Source organism: Drosophila innubila (genome assembly GCF_004354385.1).
Source record: "Drosophila innubila isolate TH190305 chromosome 3L unlocalized genomic scaffold, UK_Dinn_1.0 0_D_3L, whole genome shotgun sequence".
In the NCBI taxonomy this organism is placed as follows: Eukaryota; Metazoa; Arthropoda; class Insecta; order Diptera; family Drosophilidae; genus Drosophila; species Drosophila innubila.
Genome location: NW_022995376.1, coordinates 9694285 through 9709986, shown reverse-complemented (window position 1 = coordinate 9709986; position 15702 = coordinate 9694285). Strand labels below are relative to the sequence as shown.

At 40.4% G+C, this 15702-nt stretch overlaps 1 protein-coding gene across 1 annotated transcript; it reads left to right on the top strand.

The window, feature by feature from the left end:
- Positions 1 to 5061: 5061 nt before the first annotated feature.
- On the top strand, positions 5062 to 7589 carry LOC117788232 (carnitine O-palmitoyltransferase 2, mitochondrial). The gene is made up of 3 exons (XM_034626930.1): positions 5062 to 6246; positions 6314 to 7108; positions 7172 to 7589. Exons 1-3 carry the CDS (start codon positions 5174 to 5176, stop codon positions 7335 to 7337), a joined length of 2034 nt encoding a protein of 677 aa, XP_034482821.1. The 5' UTR covers positions 5062 to 5173; the 3' UTR covers positions 7338 to 7589.
- The last annotated feature ends 8113 nt before the right edge of the window (positions 7590 to 15702 follow it).

Here is a 15702-nt window from a genome sequence, read left to right as displayed (position 1 = left end):
TAATTGCTCATAGCACAAATGGAAAAATAGTTTCAAATTCGAATGAAATATGTGTGTTTATCAATTGGCAGCTATGGGAGAGCAATTTTAGAAATTATTGTAGGCATTTGAATGAGATTTGTTTACAAGTTTAACTATCAACTATCACTATTCTGTTGAAATTATTTTTGTCATTGGTAAACCTGTGAATATTGATTCAATTGCATTTTCTTTTGTATGAGCATTGGCAAATTAATTAATTTCCCCGATCGTTTTCAGGTCTATTTGACATAACAGTTTCCAATCAAATTCTGTCAAAGGACAATTCCTGCTAAAATCCTGCGTAGCCTGATTCATTGCTGCTTATGTAAATAGCGTCAATTTGTGTACAGGAGTATGTGTGTGTGTGTGTGCTCTTGTTGATAAAAGCCAAGCGAAGGATTTTGGCCAAAAGCTTTTGACGTCAATCACATACTTTACACTGGCATTTTTCAATTTCGCAATAATAATTCAATAAACCGCATTTTTGCATGCGCTTAAGTAACATTAATAATAATTTTCAAGGCAAAACCAACAAATGGGTGTTACGAGCGTCGTCCCGTAAACAAATGACGCATGCTTTGGCTTCATAATGGCCAACATTTTGGCCAATGGCAATGGGAATGGAATTATATATTTGGCTGATGCTGACGCAGAATTGTTGCCCGTTTTGTACATTTTTTTAGTTGGCGGTAAATTTGGAACGTGATTTATTTGGTCGCATTTCCTCCTTCATTTCGATTTCATTACGATTGCCGTGTAACGAGCAATTTAAGGGCCATTACAAAGATGTGAGAAGAACGGGGTTCTAGTGCGTGTGTGTGTATGTGTGTAAGTGGGTGTGTGTGATTCACCGCACAGCAGCCGACGCCATCTTGATTAATGACGGCCAGCACGGCAGCCTAAAAACAACAACAACAACAACAACACATGTGCAAAAGTGTTGCCTACTTTTAGCGGCACTCCAGTTGTTAATTGCTGACCATAAAAATGGCCAAAGCTCTTGTTAACACGCAAACAAAAATCAACAACAAAAATGGAAAGAAGAGAGTGAGAAAAAACCATAAGCAAGCCTAAAGAAAACTGAAGACATTTTAGCAAACAATTCAATCTACTTTGGCAAGCCGTCTGCTAAAATTTCAGAAATTTCTTGTAATTATGAGCATGTGCCCGAGTTGAGTCAGCGTACCAGTCCCCAAGTTTCCAGAGTGGTGAAAAATTGAATTTATAACAAGCAAAAGCTACATGTCCCTCCACATTGTCTCCTTCCCTTTGCCATTAATGTTTTGCCGCGATTTCCTGCGCGATGACTTTATAGCAATTTAATGTGGCCCGTTCTGTGTGCTGCTGTGAAAAATGATATTATGTCTGCCATTCCCCACTTTCTTGGCAAACCCAACAAAGCACAAAACGCCGTTATTTGTCTGGCCTTCATCACACACATACTGTGGCGTTGATGATTCTGCCCAACCAAAAGTTGCACACACATTTGTAAGCAATTTGTTAAGACACAAAGCAACGCCTAAGTCAACAATGATTTTTAAAAATTAAAATAATTATTTTAATAGTTTGCTGTTAAAGAAAATCTAGCGAAAATAAGTAACATACAATATATGTTAGCTTTAAATGAATTTAAAAATTTGAGTAAATCTTTCAAGTGTTTATTTAACAATACTTAACAGCATCAGTAGAGATATGTTTATTCAGAGCGCGCTTTTTCATAGTCCAATTAAATTTTAACTGGGAGTTCCTTTTGAATTTCACATTAATTTCTGTACATATATTAAAATACCTTTAAGTTATTTAACACAAACCTTATAAAGACATCGAAGTAATTGGCCTTAGTCTCTTTACTTGTATCGAAGTATTAACACTGGTTTTGCCAATAAGAATGTGTTTCTATTTGTTGTAATACACTAGGAGTTAATCGTACCTTCACCTTTTACAGGGCAATAAAGGATATACATTGAAATTTCGCTAGCATTTACATAGACGGACAGACGTAAGACGATTCTCTGTATAAAAGCACCTAAGAGCTAAGACGAATTCTATACAAATGTTAAGGAACTCAGTTGATTTGTAATAGAATTAGTCAACCTTTAAAGTGTCTCTACTTGTACATGTTGAACCAACAAGGGAATTTCGGCTCCAAGTATCGATTGTTGGATGACATTGAACCTTGACGTTGTCATTGAGGATGATGCTCTGATGTTTCCTCTGCCTTCATGTCCTGACGCATATTAATTATGCTTGCTGGTCAGCTTTTGTCTGCTGACCATAAATTAATAATAATAAGCTGTAAGAATGTGTGAGAGTGTGTGAGTGTGTGTAAGTTCGACGTACACTAAATTAGCCAATTATCTGCATTATTCATTCGAATGGCGACAATAAAATAAGGCAAGGCATTTCATATTATCAAAATAATCTGAAGAAACACACACACAGAGATTCACTCATAAGCGGAACTGATTTACATATTCATTATCTGAGAATCTTGCTGGCAATGTAAGACATGGACAAGTGGGCGTGTATTGTTGTAAGGCAGTGTATAGCTGTTTCACTAATCTGCGGGCTTTACGTATTTTGTCATGCACGCCCCGAACGAGGAATTAAATTTAAATTGAGTTCGAATGCCTGGAGCGCAAATCGTAGCAGCAACAAAGGAAAGTCAAGTCAAACCGCTGCAGGATCAAGTCCTGCCATTTTTCTTACGCTTTCTTTACTTAATTTTTCTCTTTGCCGGATTTGCTTACATTTGATTTAGATTTTTTAATCTCATTGCGGCGCACTGAAGCATATATATGCAAAATCTTCCTTCCATTTCCATTCGTATTCTTCGGCTCAGATGTTTCGACGATGACGTTGCTCCATATGCAAATTGTTGCTCCTGGGCTGCGTCATCTTTGCCATTTTGTAGGCAGTTCAAGGATAGGCCAATGATATGCTCGAATGGAGCATTTTATGCTGACGCATTCATGCTAATCTCAGTCTCAATCGAGGACGAGTTGACATTCAATGCTTGTACAACTTAAATCCCTTCAAACCTTCAAACCAAAACAATAAACATTAGTAGAAATGGAAAAGTCATGTTTTGTGCTGATTCATCGGAACATTGGAGTGTTGCTTTTGTTAACTCCGGTAAGCCGAATATCCTGGGAAATCATCTCTCTCGACCTGTTCAATAACCCTTCAAAGGCAGTGGGCTTATTTTCACACCATTCAACACCGCTTTTTGGCCACACAAAATAACAATCGTTTGACAGTTGTTATTCCCATCAGCCACAGCCTCCGCCTCCGCCTTCGTCTCAGCCTCAGTCAATCCATTGACAATTTGACCTTTTCGATGCACGCTTCGGAATTTGTATTGACGGGGTAGACAAATTGTCGTCCATTCCGCGTCCCAGCTCAACCGAGTGAAGGAACAAAAGTTTTAATGTGCTGCGTGAACTGTTAAAAGAAACGTTGATTTCGCATTCAAAAAAAATTTAACTACATTCATTCAAGTTATTTTCCCGCATCTGTCGACGACATTTTTTACTAACAGACTCTCCAATTCCCCATTGAGGGAGAGACTTTTCGGTTAATGCGATTTCTCATCATTTGTAGTCTGTAAAAAATAAAAAAATCACGACCGTTGCCATGAATACAAGTATTAATTAATTAATAGCAATCATCAAAGTGAATTTTAAAAATGGAAATAAAGGCTTGACTCATAGATACTCTATAGTCAATCAGAAAGTGGTTGAAATTGAGAAGAAATAAAATATGTTAAAACTCTTTTCATTCTTTCTCCGCCTCTGAGTGCAGAAAAACTTAAAAATTGTTCCTTTTTTTAACATTCATTTAAAATTGTATACTTCTCCCCGCAGAAATAATGATTTAATTAATGGCATGTCCACTTAGGGTGAAATGCCAATTAAATATTTATTTTGCAGGCGATAATACAATTTAAAGAATTGCATGTTTCGCCCCAAGCTGAATATCGAATTACGTTATTTCGAGTAAATATAATTATACAAATGAAATGTCGTACATACTGTAAACACACAAAAGTAGGCATATATAAATTCATTTGCATAAATACAGATGAGGTTATGTATGAATTCAATTGCCAGAGCAATCAACCGTGAGGTGGAACTCTTAAAGTGAATGAATATTTTGAAGTCCCAGAACCCACCCCCTCCCCTTGCCCACTCATCATTTAACGCATAATTTCGCGCTTTCCAGCCAAGGCTGGGTACTTTGCATCCGGTTCCGTTCTGGCCATGGTATTATAGTCTGCATTGTACGCTTCTCTTTTGCACTTTTGTTGCCTTGTTAAATATTAACGCAATTTCACTTTGGCCAATTACACTGCAACTCATCCGCATCCGCATTCACATCCACATCCTCATCCACTTTAACATCCGCAGCATTTCAGTTTTATGCAAATGTGCCACTCGACCAGAGCAAAAGCCAAGAACACTTTTCGTAATTTCAAGGATCGGGAGGGCGCCAAGTTTTATTGCTTACTCCAAATCGTGGGCAAATTGTAATCGAAATCGATAAGCCAAAGGTTGCTCGTTAAGTTCGACAAAGCATACAATTTTTATGCGAATTTGCATGTTGCTTCTTCTAATTTGTATATGTTTGCCGTTTATTTATTTGCACACCTGGGCAACGGCCGCAACTTTTGTGCTGGCCAAGTCAAATAATACAAACAGACACTAATCCGACCGGCTCGAAACCAAAGACGCGACAGAAAGTGGAAAGAAACAGCAGCCCGTCTATGCAAATGCAAACAAAACGTCGGTGTTTATTCTTCGCGCGTCTTGTGAAAGGTCAAAGTGCGATGAAGTTTCTAAATAAAATATACAAATGCTGAAATCGATGCAATGTCGTTATATTATACTTTAACTTTAAATTTAAATGCACAATCGATATCGATGCTCATGTTGTTTGCATACGATATATCGATAACACTTCACGCTAGCGATCAGCTGTGATCTGCCCAAAATACCAAAAAATACCAAACAGCTGTGCGACGCAGTTTGCCCATTGTTGTCGTTGTCGTTGAGGGAGGCGCTGTTCGTTGTTGTTGCTTGTTTACGTGTCGACTAGTGGACTTTGATTACCGCTGCGCTTTCTATTAAATTACCGGCGTTAATTGTGAATAATGTTTAGATTAAAGGTGAATAAGGGCCGCCTTGGCTCCGCAGTGTCTGCAACGCGCAACTCGACAACAACCACGACCCATGGGAATCATTACCAGTACCTGCAGACATCAAAGTTACCGACGCTCTACTTTCAACGCTCTCTGCCCCGACTGCCCATACCGCTGCTGGAGAAATCCTGCGAGAGATTTCTGTCCGCCGTGCAGCCCATAGTCAGTCCCGATGAATACAGGCAGACGCAACAGGTGGTCGAAGAGTTTCGCCAAGGCATCGGCATGGAGTTGCATGCGAAGCTGAAGCAACGCGATGAGGCCAACAAACACACCAGCTACATTTCGCAACCCTGGTTCGACATGTATCTCGCGGATCGCGTTCCCCTGCCCCTCAACTATAATCCCCTCGTCGTGCTCAAGAACGAAACGCGGCCAGAGTACCAGCAACAAGTGGTTCGCGCCACAAATATGATCATCAGCTCGCTGCGTTTCTGGCGCTCGCTGCAGGCGAATAAACTGGAGCCCGAGGTGTATCACATGAATCCCAAGAAGACGGACACGGATAGCTATCGTCGCTGGATGAGCGTTGCACCCAAGGCCTTTGCCACATACGCCTCGTACGCATTCAAGGCTTTTCCCTTGGACATGAGTCAGTACAGTCGCCTGTTTGGCACCTCGCGCATACCGAGAATAGGCAAGGATGAGCTGGTGCTGTCACCGGACTCCAAGCACATTATGGTCATGCGTCGTGGCAACATGTATACCATGAATGTGCTCGACAGCAGCGGCTACATTGAAAGTCCCAGCGTCATTCTGGGTCGCCTCAAAAGCATTATCGAGCTGGACTCGCAAAAGGAAGCCGCCAGCGTGCCCCTGGGTGTATTGACATCCTCTCAGCGTGATGAATGGGCCAAATCCCGAGCGCATTTCATCAGCAGCTCAAAGAATGCGGAGCTTCTGCAACGCGAAGTAGATGGAGCGTTGTTCTGTGTAAGCCTTGACGGTGTGGAGGATGGTGTCTACAATGATGACAATCCATCGCCACTGCTAAAGGAATTGCTGGCAGGCAAGGCAACAAATCGGTAAGTTGAACTCTTTCAATTATATTTTACTTTACATACTAAATTGAATTGCATTTCTCATCTGCAGTTGGTTTGACAAGTCCATCTCGCTGGTGATCAGTGTCGATGGCACAACTTCCATTAACTTTGAGCACTCCTGGGGCGATGGCGTCGCTGTGCTGCGTTACCTCAACGAGATCTACAGGGACACCACGAAGCAACCCTATGTATCGTCATCTACGCCACATACTCCGGCAGATGGCGATAGCTACAATGTGCGTTCCCTTGACTTTGAGATTGATGACAAGACTCGAGCCGCTGTCGAGGCAGCTTACTCCAAGAATGCCAGCATTATGGCCAACCTCGATATGAATGTTATGAAGTATCCAAATCTGAACAAGGGAACTTGCAAGCGTCATGGCTTAAGTCCCGATTCGATTATGCAGCTCTCCTTCCAGCTGGCCTATCGTCAGGCTTTTCAGCGCTACGTGGGCACCTATGAATCCTGCAGCACGTCGGCTTTCCGACACGGCCGTACAGAGACAATGCGTCCCTGCACCATGGCTACAAAAGCCTTCTGCGAGGCGGTTCTGCAACCTTCTCAAAAGCAACCCAGCGCTGGAGAACTGCGTGCCATGATTGACAAGTGCAGCAGTGTGCATGGTCAACTGACCAAGGAGGCTGCCATGGGACAGGGCTTTGATCGCCATCTGTTTGCCCTGAGGCACATGGCAGAGCTGGAGGGATTGCCGCAACCGGCACTATATGAGACTGAAGCCTATCGACGCATCAACTATAATATTATAAGTACTTCTACGCTGGGTGCAGACACGGTTATTGCCGGCTCCTTTGGTCCAGTTGTAAAGGATGGCCTTGGACTTGGGTAAGCACGTCGTCCACTTCAACTACAACTCTGACTTAAATTAGTTCTCTTTCTATATTATAGCTACTCCATTCAAAATGACATGGCGGGCGCCATTGTGACCTCGTACAAGGGTCAGGCTCAGGGCAAAGAGTTTATCGACAGCCTGGAGTCGGCATTTGACACCATTTGCACGGTGATTGAGCGCAGCAGCAGCTCCGCCGCCAAAGTCAGCGCAAACAGAAATTAAATATTGAGATTGAGTCAGAAATATAAAATTAGTAATGGTTGTAAAACGAATCGCGATTTATTATGATGATGATACAAAAGTGTAACACCTAAGTGTTTGGCAATACCTTATTCCAAGTTCAACGATTATATTGGTTCTAGAGCTAAGTCCGTTTGCCATTACAAATTATAATTTGCATACAGATGTCATCATCATTGGATGTATTTTCTATAAATAAACTGGTGACTGTTCTAGGTCAGGTAGACGCTTTAATTAGAGCTCGTTGTTATTATTGCTGCTGTTCTTCTTCATTTTCATTGTCATTCCGTTTGAGCATGAAAACTTTTCCGACAGTAATTTCCTTTTGCTTGTTTTATGATGTCCCAAAAAACACAGCACAACACCTCAATTTGCTATGCAAACGCAAACCAACAAAATGAAAGCCGTCACTGATTAGGGCCAGGCCAAAAAGTCAACCCAAAACTTGCGACAAGTGAAAACTTGGCTTCTGATTTGCGCTATCCACATGTCAGGGCCCGTTCCAAAGTTTATCAGGCAAGCAACCCGCAATGACCCCGCACCACCTCGCAACACCTTGCACCACCGTTGCTGTCGTTAAATGTGCTGACATTATCAGTTGATTTATCGCCAATTTTGTTGCCAACTGCTTTCCGTGCAAAAGAACGGGTATAAATATGCCGCGGGAAATCCATAAACCAAATTTGCTCGCGGGGTAACAATTTTTATATGCCACTACATTAGCTGTGGACAGGTAATGGGGATCTACCCTTAGCTTGGCGGCACACTTTGAAGGCGTAGTTAAAATTAATTAACTCGCTTAACTGTTAACTGTGTTGTTTCATTTAATGTCGCGTTGATATATGGCAAAAGTATTTTATTCAACTCTTTTTTGTTTGGCAAACTTTAATGAGTGCCATTAAAAAGACACGAAATAATCTTACAGTAAATGGACGTGGTTTTGGCTGCCATTGCAAGTCATTAAAACGACACTTCCTGAGGCAAATGGGACAGCAGTGCTGTGGCAACAATTAAAAACACATTAAAATGCCGCAACAGCCACAGACGAAAGCTGGTCAGGAATGGGCCGGAACAAAGGGGAGGGGCAACCAGCAGGCTGAGGTTAAGAACTGTGGCAGCGTGTGTATATGATAAATGTGCGGTCGCACAACAAATTTTAATATAAAGCAAGCCCATTAAATTGCGAACACTACAAAAGGTCTGTCTCAATGCTAGTCTCGTAGGCAGCATAGTTTTACAAGAGTTACTCGTAAGTTCATAACGCATACGACATGTGGTACATCATAAAAGTTCATATAACGTGCTTGGTTTCGCTAATGGAGTAAACAGTTGCAGCTGTTGCTGCCAAGGCTCCAACTGCCACATAAATTCATAAATTATGTGTAACTCACAGCACAGTGCAAAAATGACATAGACAGAACGACCACAAAACAAAATCAATAGAATCGCTCATAATTGAATATTAATTTGGAATTTTATGCCCTTCAGCGTTTACATGCTGCCTCATTAGTCGCCGGTGGAAATCATGAGACAGACAGCAAGAGGGGGAAAGTGGAGGGTCTAACGCCATTAAAATCTGTTGTCGAAAACCCAAAAAGTTTTTGTGCTTTGCAATGTCTGATTTATGTTTCTGGCATTTTCTGTTGTGTGTTTTCGGCAACAATTTGAAAACTTGATGACTTCGGTTAGCCTTCAATTTGCGGATAAAAGACAGCAAACCCACCACCCAAAAACCGCAAAAACCACACAGAAACATTTACATACATACATTGCGAGTCTCGATTGTCGACACATGCGGCGTATGCGTAATCTTTGCTTGAATGCTCGAAGCAATTGCCAATTAATATGGAAATCAGCCAGGTCATTTATTTGACCAAATGTAGGACCGTAAGGAAGCACAATAATTAAATGCCTATTATGTCGCTGTGCCACAAGAATTAATTGCTTAAACATGTGGCACGTGGCAAGTTGACACTGGACTGTTAGCTTTGGCAAGTGGCAAGTGGCAAGTGGCAGGTAATGTTTGTTGCTGCATTTCTCTAGACACTCCCGCTCAAATTATGTTAATTGCATACCCGAAAATTGGCTGCTGCAAATTAACCACACACAAACACACTCATGCACACCCGTAATTTAGTTGCTTGGCAACAAGTTGACCGCAATTGGCCAGAACCTTGCCTCATGGTTCAAAGCACTATTGGCATGTAATCTGAAGCTGTAGCTTTATGCGCATTAAAGAGGCAAGAGTACGATCTTAAGGCCACATTCTATTAACTTTTAACGGGCTGTCTTTGACTTTAAGTGGCAATTGGCACCAACAGTTTAAAGGTGAGAGTACATGTATATCTTTGGGCCAGCTGCCGACGGGGCATGTCCTTGTGTCCTTGTGTGCAATTAACATAAAATTTATGAGCAATTCATGGCAAATGTCTGCCACACAGGTGGATGATACGCGCAGTTAACACTCAGAACACACTCAGCACACTCAACACACCACTCCAAACTCAATTTAACGCAGCAAATGAGTTTGAGTGTGTTTACTCGCGAATTGGGGAAGCATTTCAGTTAATTGATATGGCCCACAGCAAGCAAAGCAATTGGCAAAACAAAACAGCCGCCAAACATTTTGTGCCACTTGTGAACAAACTAAATAAATGAGACAACACTAAGAGCAATTCACATGATTATTTGAACAGTTGAACAAAACACGCCTACAAATAAATGTCAGCTGCAGACAATTTTCCATGGAAACCCGCAAAGCGGATAAAAGCAATCAGCTTTTAGCTTAAATTGCATTTGGCCAAATAAATAAATACGATAATTACAACTAATTATTTATAAAACTAGCTAGCATTCAACGATACACATCGGAAATGTAATAAACACAAACATAATTGCTGCAGACGACACAATAAAATAAGACTAAGCAACAACTTTGTGTTAAGATTTTGGCTTTTAATCGAATATTTGCCAATTTATTGCGTTGTCCCACAATCCGTTAATTTTTCCTCTTTTTAATGTGGCAGCTTGCCAGCATCTAGTGGTGATGTAGTTGCGGTTAAAGAAGCCAAATAAAACATATGTGATATAAACTGACCGACTATGAGCTGACCTGGAATATAAATAGAAAATAAAATCTGAGAGAATTATAAATAACTTATTTATTCGATATAAATTATAACTCGTCTGTTTTTTATAGTCTTACTCTACGGCCGAACAGACCCTAAGGCTTACAAACATCACTCAAATATCCGTAGCATATCTTAAATGATCACTGATATAAATATATAATAAAATATAGGCAAATGTATATATTTTAAGAACAACACACACTCTAGACTGTTACATGCCAACACTGAATCTTATATGCCCTATAGCTTGTAAAACATAAACAAAACAAACACATATCATTGCCAACTTGGCAGCATTTTTAAAAGGCAGCTAGTCAAATTGTTGCCAGTGCTTAGCTACAAATGCTGCGCAGACACAAATGTTGCAAAGTAGCAAATGTTGCCTAGCCTCAAGTGTTGCCCACCAAAACAAATGTTGCCAAGACACTTGTTGTGTGCGACATGTTGACAACATGCATATTCAATTCTTTTGCTCTACAACAGAAAGAAAGTTCCAAGTCTAATCTTAATTTACATGTCAGTCATGTGTGGAACTAGCATGTGGCATTGTCAGATGGTGAGATAGTGGCATGGCGATACACTGTTAGACTATGAGACTCTGAGCATGACAATGCGCTTTGTGTATGAGTCTCGTGCCTGACGTCGTGACTTATCTGCACAGTAACTGACGAAGGATGGAGAAATGGAAGAGGCATGCGGAAGAGCATAAAGGAAGCTATGGAGCGTTTACCGTGCCGGCGATTAACTCGCTGCAGCTCGAAAGGACCAAGGCAATTAACTTGAACTACACACATGTGTGTGCGCACTCACATGCACACAGTTACATTTGTACATAGTAGATACATGTGCATGTCGCACATGTCGTATACGTGTTTTGAGTTTTGCTTTGTGTGTGGAACTGACACACTTTTATTATCATTTCGTGGCCATCCTTCGCTTGACTTATCATCCTGCTCTCCATTCTCATTTTGGCATACGCACGCAAGCGGAAACGGAATAAAGTGCCAGAGAACTGTCTTTGCCATAAGGATGCGTAGGATGAAGTATACGAAGGATATGCGGGTCTACTCGCTAATTCACTTAAGGCTCGCCATTTTCAGGGCAGGAGTTTAATTCAATTTACAGCCGCAGCCGATGTGCCAGTTGGCTGCCACTTTGATTGCCTTATAACGGGACAGCATAGCGCAAATTATAATTTATTTGTTATCATTGTTGTTATTGTTGCTATCCATATTATCCGGAAATTCGCTTGCCTAATTTATGCATTAAATTTGCATTTTACAAACAAATTTCGCATATGATCTGTGACACGTTTAAAGCTACACGCCAAAAATCAAATAATTCCCAACTGCCCTATGCCACCAAAGGAGGTGGGGACAACGGCGCCAAAAACTTTGCCAATTCGCTGGAAATTCACTGAATTCAAATTCCTTGGCCACAGTCGAGGAGAAAAAGAGAAATGTGAGTCAAGGCAAATGGTGTGAAACGAGAAATGTCAAGTTCTACCAATTTCCATATCCATATCCAAGAGACTCGTGTTTGTATATGCATGAAGTTGTAACAGTCGTTTGGATATGCTCTGTAAGTGTGCAAAAAGAGTATATTAGTTGGTAAGAGTTGAAAATTTGCCTAAGAAAACTATTTAAATTCCACAAGATATTATCGATTTGAAAAGTAAACCTTAACATGTTCAGCTATATTTAATATTTCTTTGTGATTAAGTTTTTAAAAGAGATGGGTATAAAAATATCAGTAATATCGGATATCGATTTATAGCTCTTTACTTTTTACTCTTTACAGGGTATTCTTGGCAATCGAGTAGTGTTTATCTCAGATTTCGTTTTTCCATCCGCGTTTTTGGTGGGTTTTTGTTTTTATGCTTGGAATCTGGAGAACACATAGTTTCATTTATCTTTGCAAAGTCCTTAGAAACGAGCCCAGGCAATGTGCAACTTCAAAGCGACATTTGATTTATGGACAATGGCAATGCGCACATATATTGGCCGGAGTTCTGGAGAACTTGCGACGCTTGGAGCAGAAGTTATGAAGACTTGAGGCATGCCACACCCACGCAAACAACGTAAATTTATATTTAGAGCGTTGAATGTCTGACAGGAGCAAAGGGAAAGGGAAGTTGAAGACGGCATACAACGTCCCTGTGAAATGGGCCTCGTATGCTAAGGGATTTTACGAGCGACAGTGCGGGGAGTGGGCTGGGCAAATAAACAAAAAATACATTGACCTCTTTTAGCTTTTACGTTGCAGACATCACACGGATCCTGGGAATATTGCAAGGCATGCAATAATTTTCATTGGCGGACAGAGTGTCTGGATTTTAACAAAGGCGCAACCTTTATCCCAGTTGGCCAGAGCCTTTGTTGGCCAAACGTGCGAAAGTAATTGCCAGTGAACAATCCCCAGCCCCCGGATCCTTCCACACCCCCGTAGAGAAAGTTGTAAGGATGTAGGTCAAGTGTCCTGTATTTTATTCCTGTAATTACATTTCATGTTTTGCTTTGAGTTTCCAGCCAGGACTCGCGACTACTGCATCTTGAATTTCGCGCTGTCAGCTTTGTATCGTTTAGTGTTTCCTTTGCTTGACATCCTTCCCCCAATGGATCGATGAATTACAGCTGCACTATTTGAAAAGTAATTTAAACATCGCTCAATGCATTGCCATGCACAGCAGCTGAACCTCCAGGAGCGACTGCCTTGGCTTTGTTAAAGTTTTATAGCCACAAGTCGCCGGGAGAACAATGACGCGCAGAAATAACCAAAGCCGTAGTTTATATATATAGAAACTTAACGCATAAGGACCTTAGTTTGTTGTCCTTCAAAGGCACAAGTGTGTGGGGTGGAAAGGAAGCAGCAACAACGACCACGTCATCGTTTGGTGACCAGAATTTCGGTCTAGATATTGTTGCCAAACTGTTTCGCTTGTCAGCACGCCATTTAATGTGAAATATGTGTGTGTGTATGCATGTGTGTGTGTGTTTGTGGGTGATTGTTTTGACTACGAAAAGCACACACACACACACTTTATACTTGTACCCCCACACGCTGCAACTGATGTGTATGGAAGACATTACGTATACGCCAAGTTCAACATCAACTCCTATCAACAACAACAGTGTCAGCAAAAATAACTCCTCCAGACAGTTGAAAGACTGGGAAACAGTTAACTTGATAAAGCATTTAATTTTAAGGCAACGCTAATTAATTTAAGCAAATTAAATTCACAGCAGCTAATCAAGACAGAGTTAAAGAAAGTAAAAGAGAAAGCAGGAGAGTTGCTTGAACTTTGCCTATTTTTAAACAGGAAAAATGCGCGCAATTAGCATAAGTTTGTCATGAATCAATGTGCAGGCGGATCCAGAAGCATGGAGCTGGAGGCGCCACATGGCTCCGGATTCGGGACATTTTGATGGTTTTGGCCCATTGCGTAGGCCAATCATAAAAGCCGCACACAACTCAAGAGGGGGCATGGAAAAGCACAGAACTTTAATAAATCAAAAGCCACGCAATGGCCGTGGGAATTATATGGAATTATGACAAGTAAATGAAACAAATAGCAAATAAACGACAGAAAAATATACAGAACAAAGGAATTTCACAGGAAAAGCAAAGCAAAAAATTAAGCTTTAAATGAAAAACAGCTGAAAAACTTTACAAACTCTGCAAAATAAAATATAAAAATAAAAAATCATGACATATCTCAATCGAAATAAAATGTGTATACCCTTTACTCTCCGGCGACTGGGTATCTGTATGTTGTCATGATTATAAACATAATGCCGGCTTTTTGTGCCTCGCTGTTGACATTTATTTGGCAAACGAATTGAAAATTTCACGTCTGGCGCCTGACGATGTCCTTGCCAGGACGACAACTGTGAAATTGCGGCTAGGCACAGTTGGACTTCAAATGGATAATTACGGGGCAACAGGAACCGCGACTAACAACGTCAAATGTTGCTCGCCATGTTATGCATATTTAAATTGGTTTTATTCTTTTTTGTATATTTTTGAACACTGCTGACCAGGGTCAGGGCTGGCAATTTGGCGCACGAGTCACGCTGAGGCAAAAGCATAATCAAAATTTATATGTTAATGGGAATGAAATAAAAGAAATGAAATATTCCATATACTTGCACATCGTACCCGCAATTGCGTGCAAAATCATGGTTGCGATTAAGTGAAAATGAAGCCTGATTAATTACCAAGCGATTGTGTTGTACTGCGGCCAGCTTACCACATGATTTAGCCCAGATTAATGCAAACAAAAGGCTGCAAATGTCAAAATTTACGAGTGAACTTGGTTATTGTTATGGACACGCATAAAAAGTACCAACAAACCAAAAAATAAGTGAAAAAGTGCCAGAAAAGTAAGTCCCCTAGTGAAAGTACCATGAAATTTCATTGCTGCCACTTTACAGACAGAGTTCTCCACTGGCGACCACAAAATTTAATTAGCCAGAAGCCGTGCTTTTGTCGTCTCTCTTCTGTCCATATTCCCCTCGTAGTACAATTAGAACTGGCAATTAGACTGGCCAAGATAAGCGTCAAGAATGCGCACAACAAACTTTAAAACTTAATATTAAATATAATATTTTTGGACACAGCTTTAAAAATGTGGCAAAATTTAAAAGAGCGTGAAAAGGATAATAAATTGTATAGCTTAATAATAATAAAAATACTCAATTATCTATCAAATGTTTTCCACAATAAAAAAGCCGTAAATTCAAATAAGTATTTCCTTTTTATTTATTAATAAACTCATTATTTGACATATAAACTTCATAAAGTCATTTTTTAATGGCTTGAGTTTAAATAGAATCAAATCATTATTAAGTTAACACAAATTTGAACAAGCCGTAAAGTAATAAAAAAAGAAGATGAAACGAAGGAGAACGAAATACATTCAGTTTATGGATAATAAATAATGCATGGCCCAGAAAAGCATGCGAATAAATACAACAAAATTCCACAATCTTTACGGTTGCCTGCCAAATATATTGGCTTAAAAGCTTAGCCCATTCATACATAGCTCAGGTCAAAAAAACCCTTGACAGTAACTGTTACAACAACAACACAAAACTTACAAACGTAACTGTATGTCAATAAAAGTGTCAATCAAATCAATGGAAAGGCAACTTTCAACCATTTTTCATACACAAGCCTATGTATGATGTGTGTAGTTGTGTGAGTGTCAAATATGT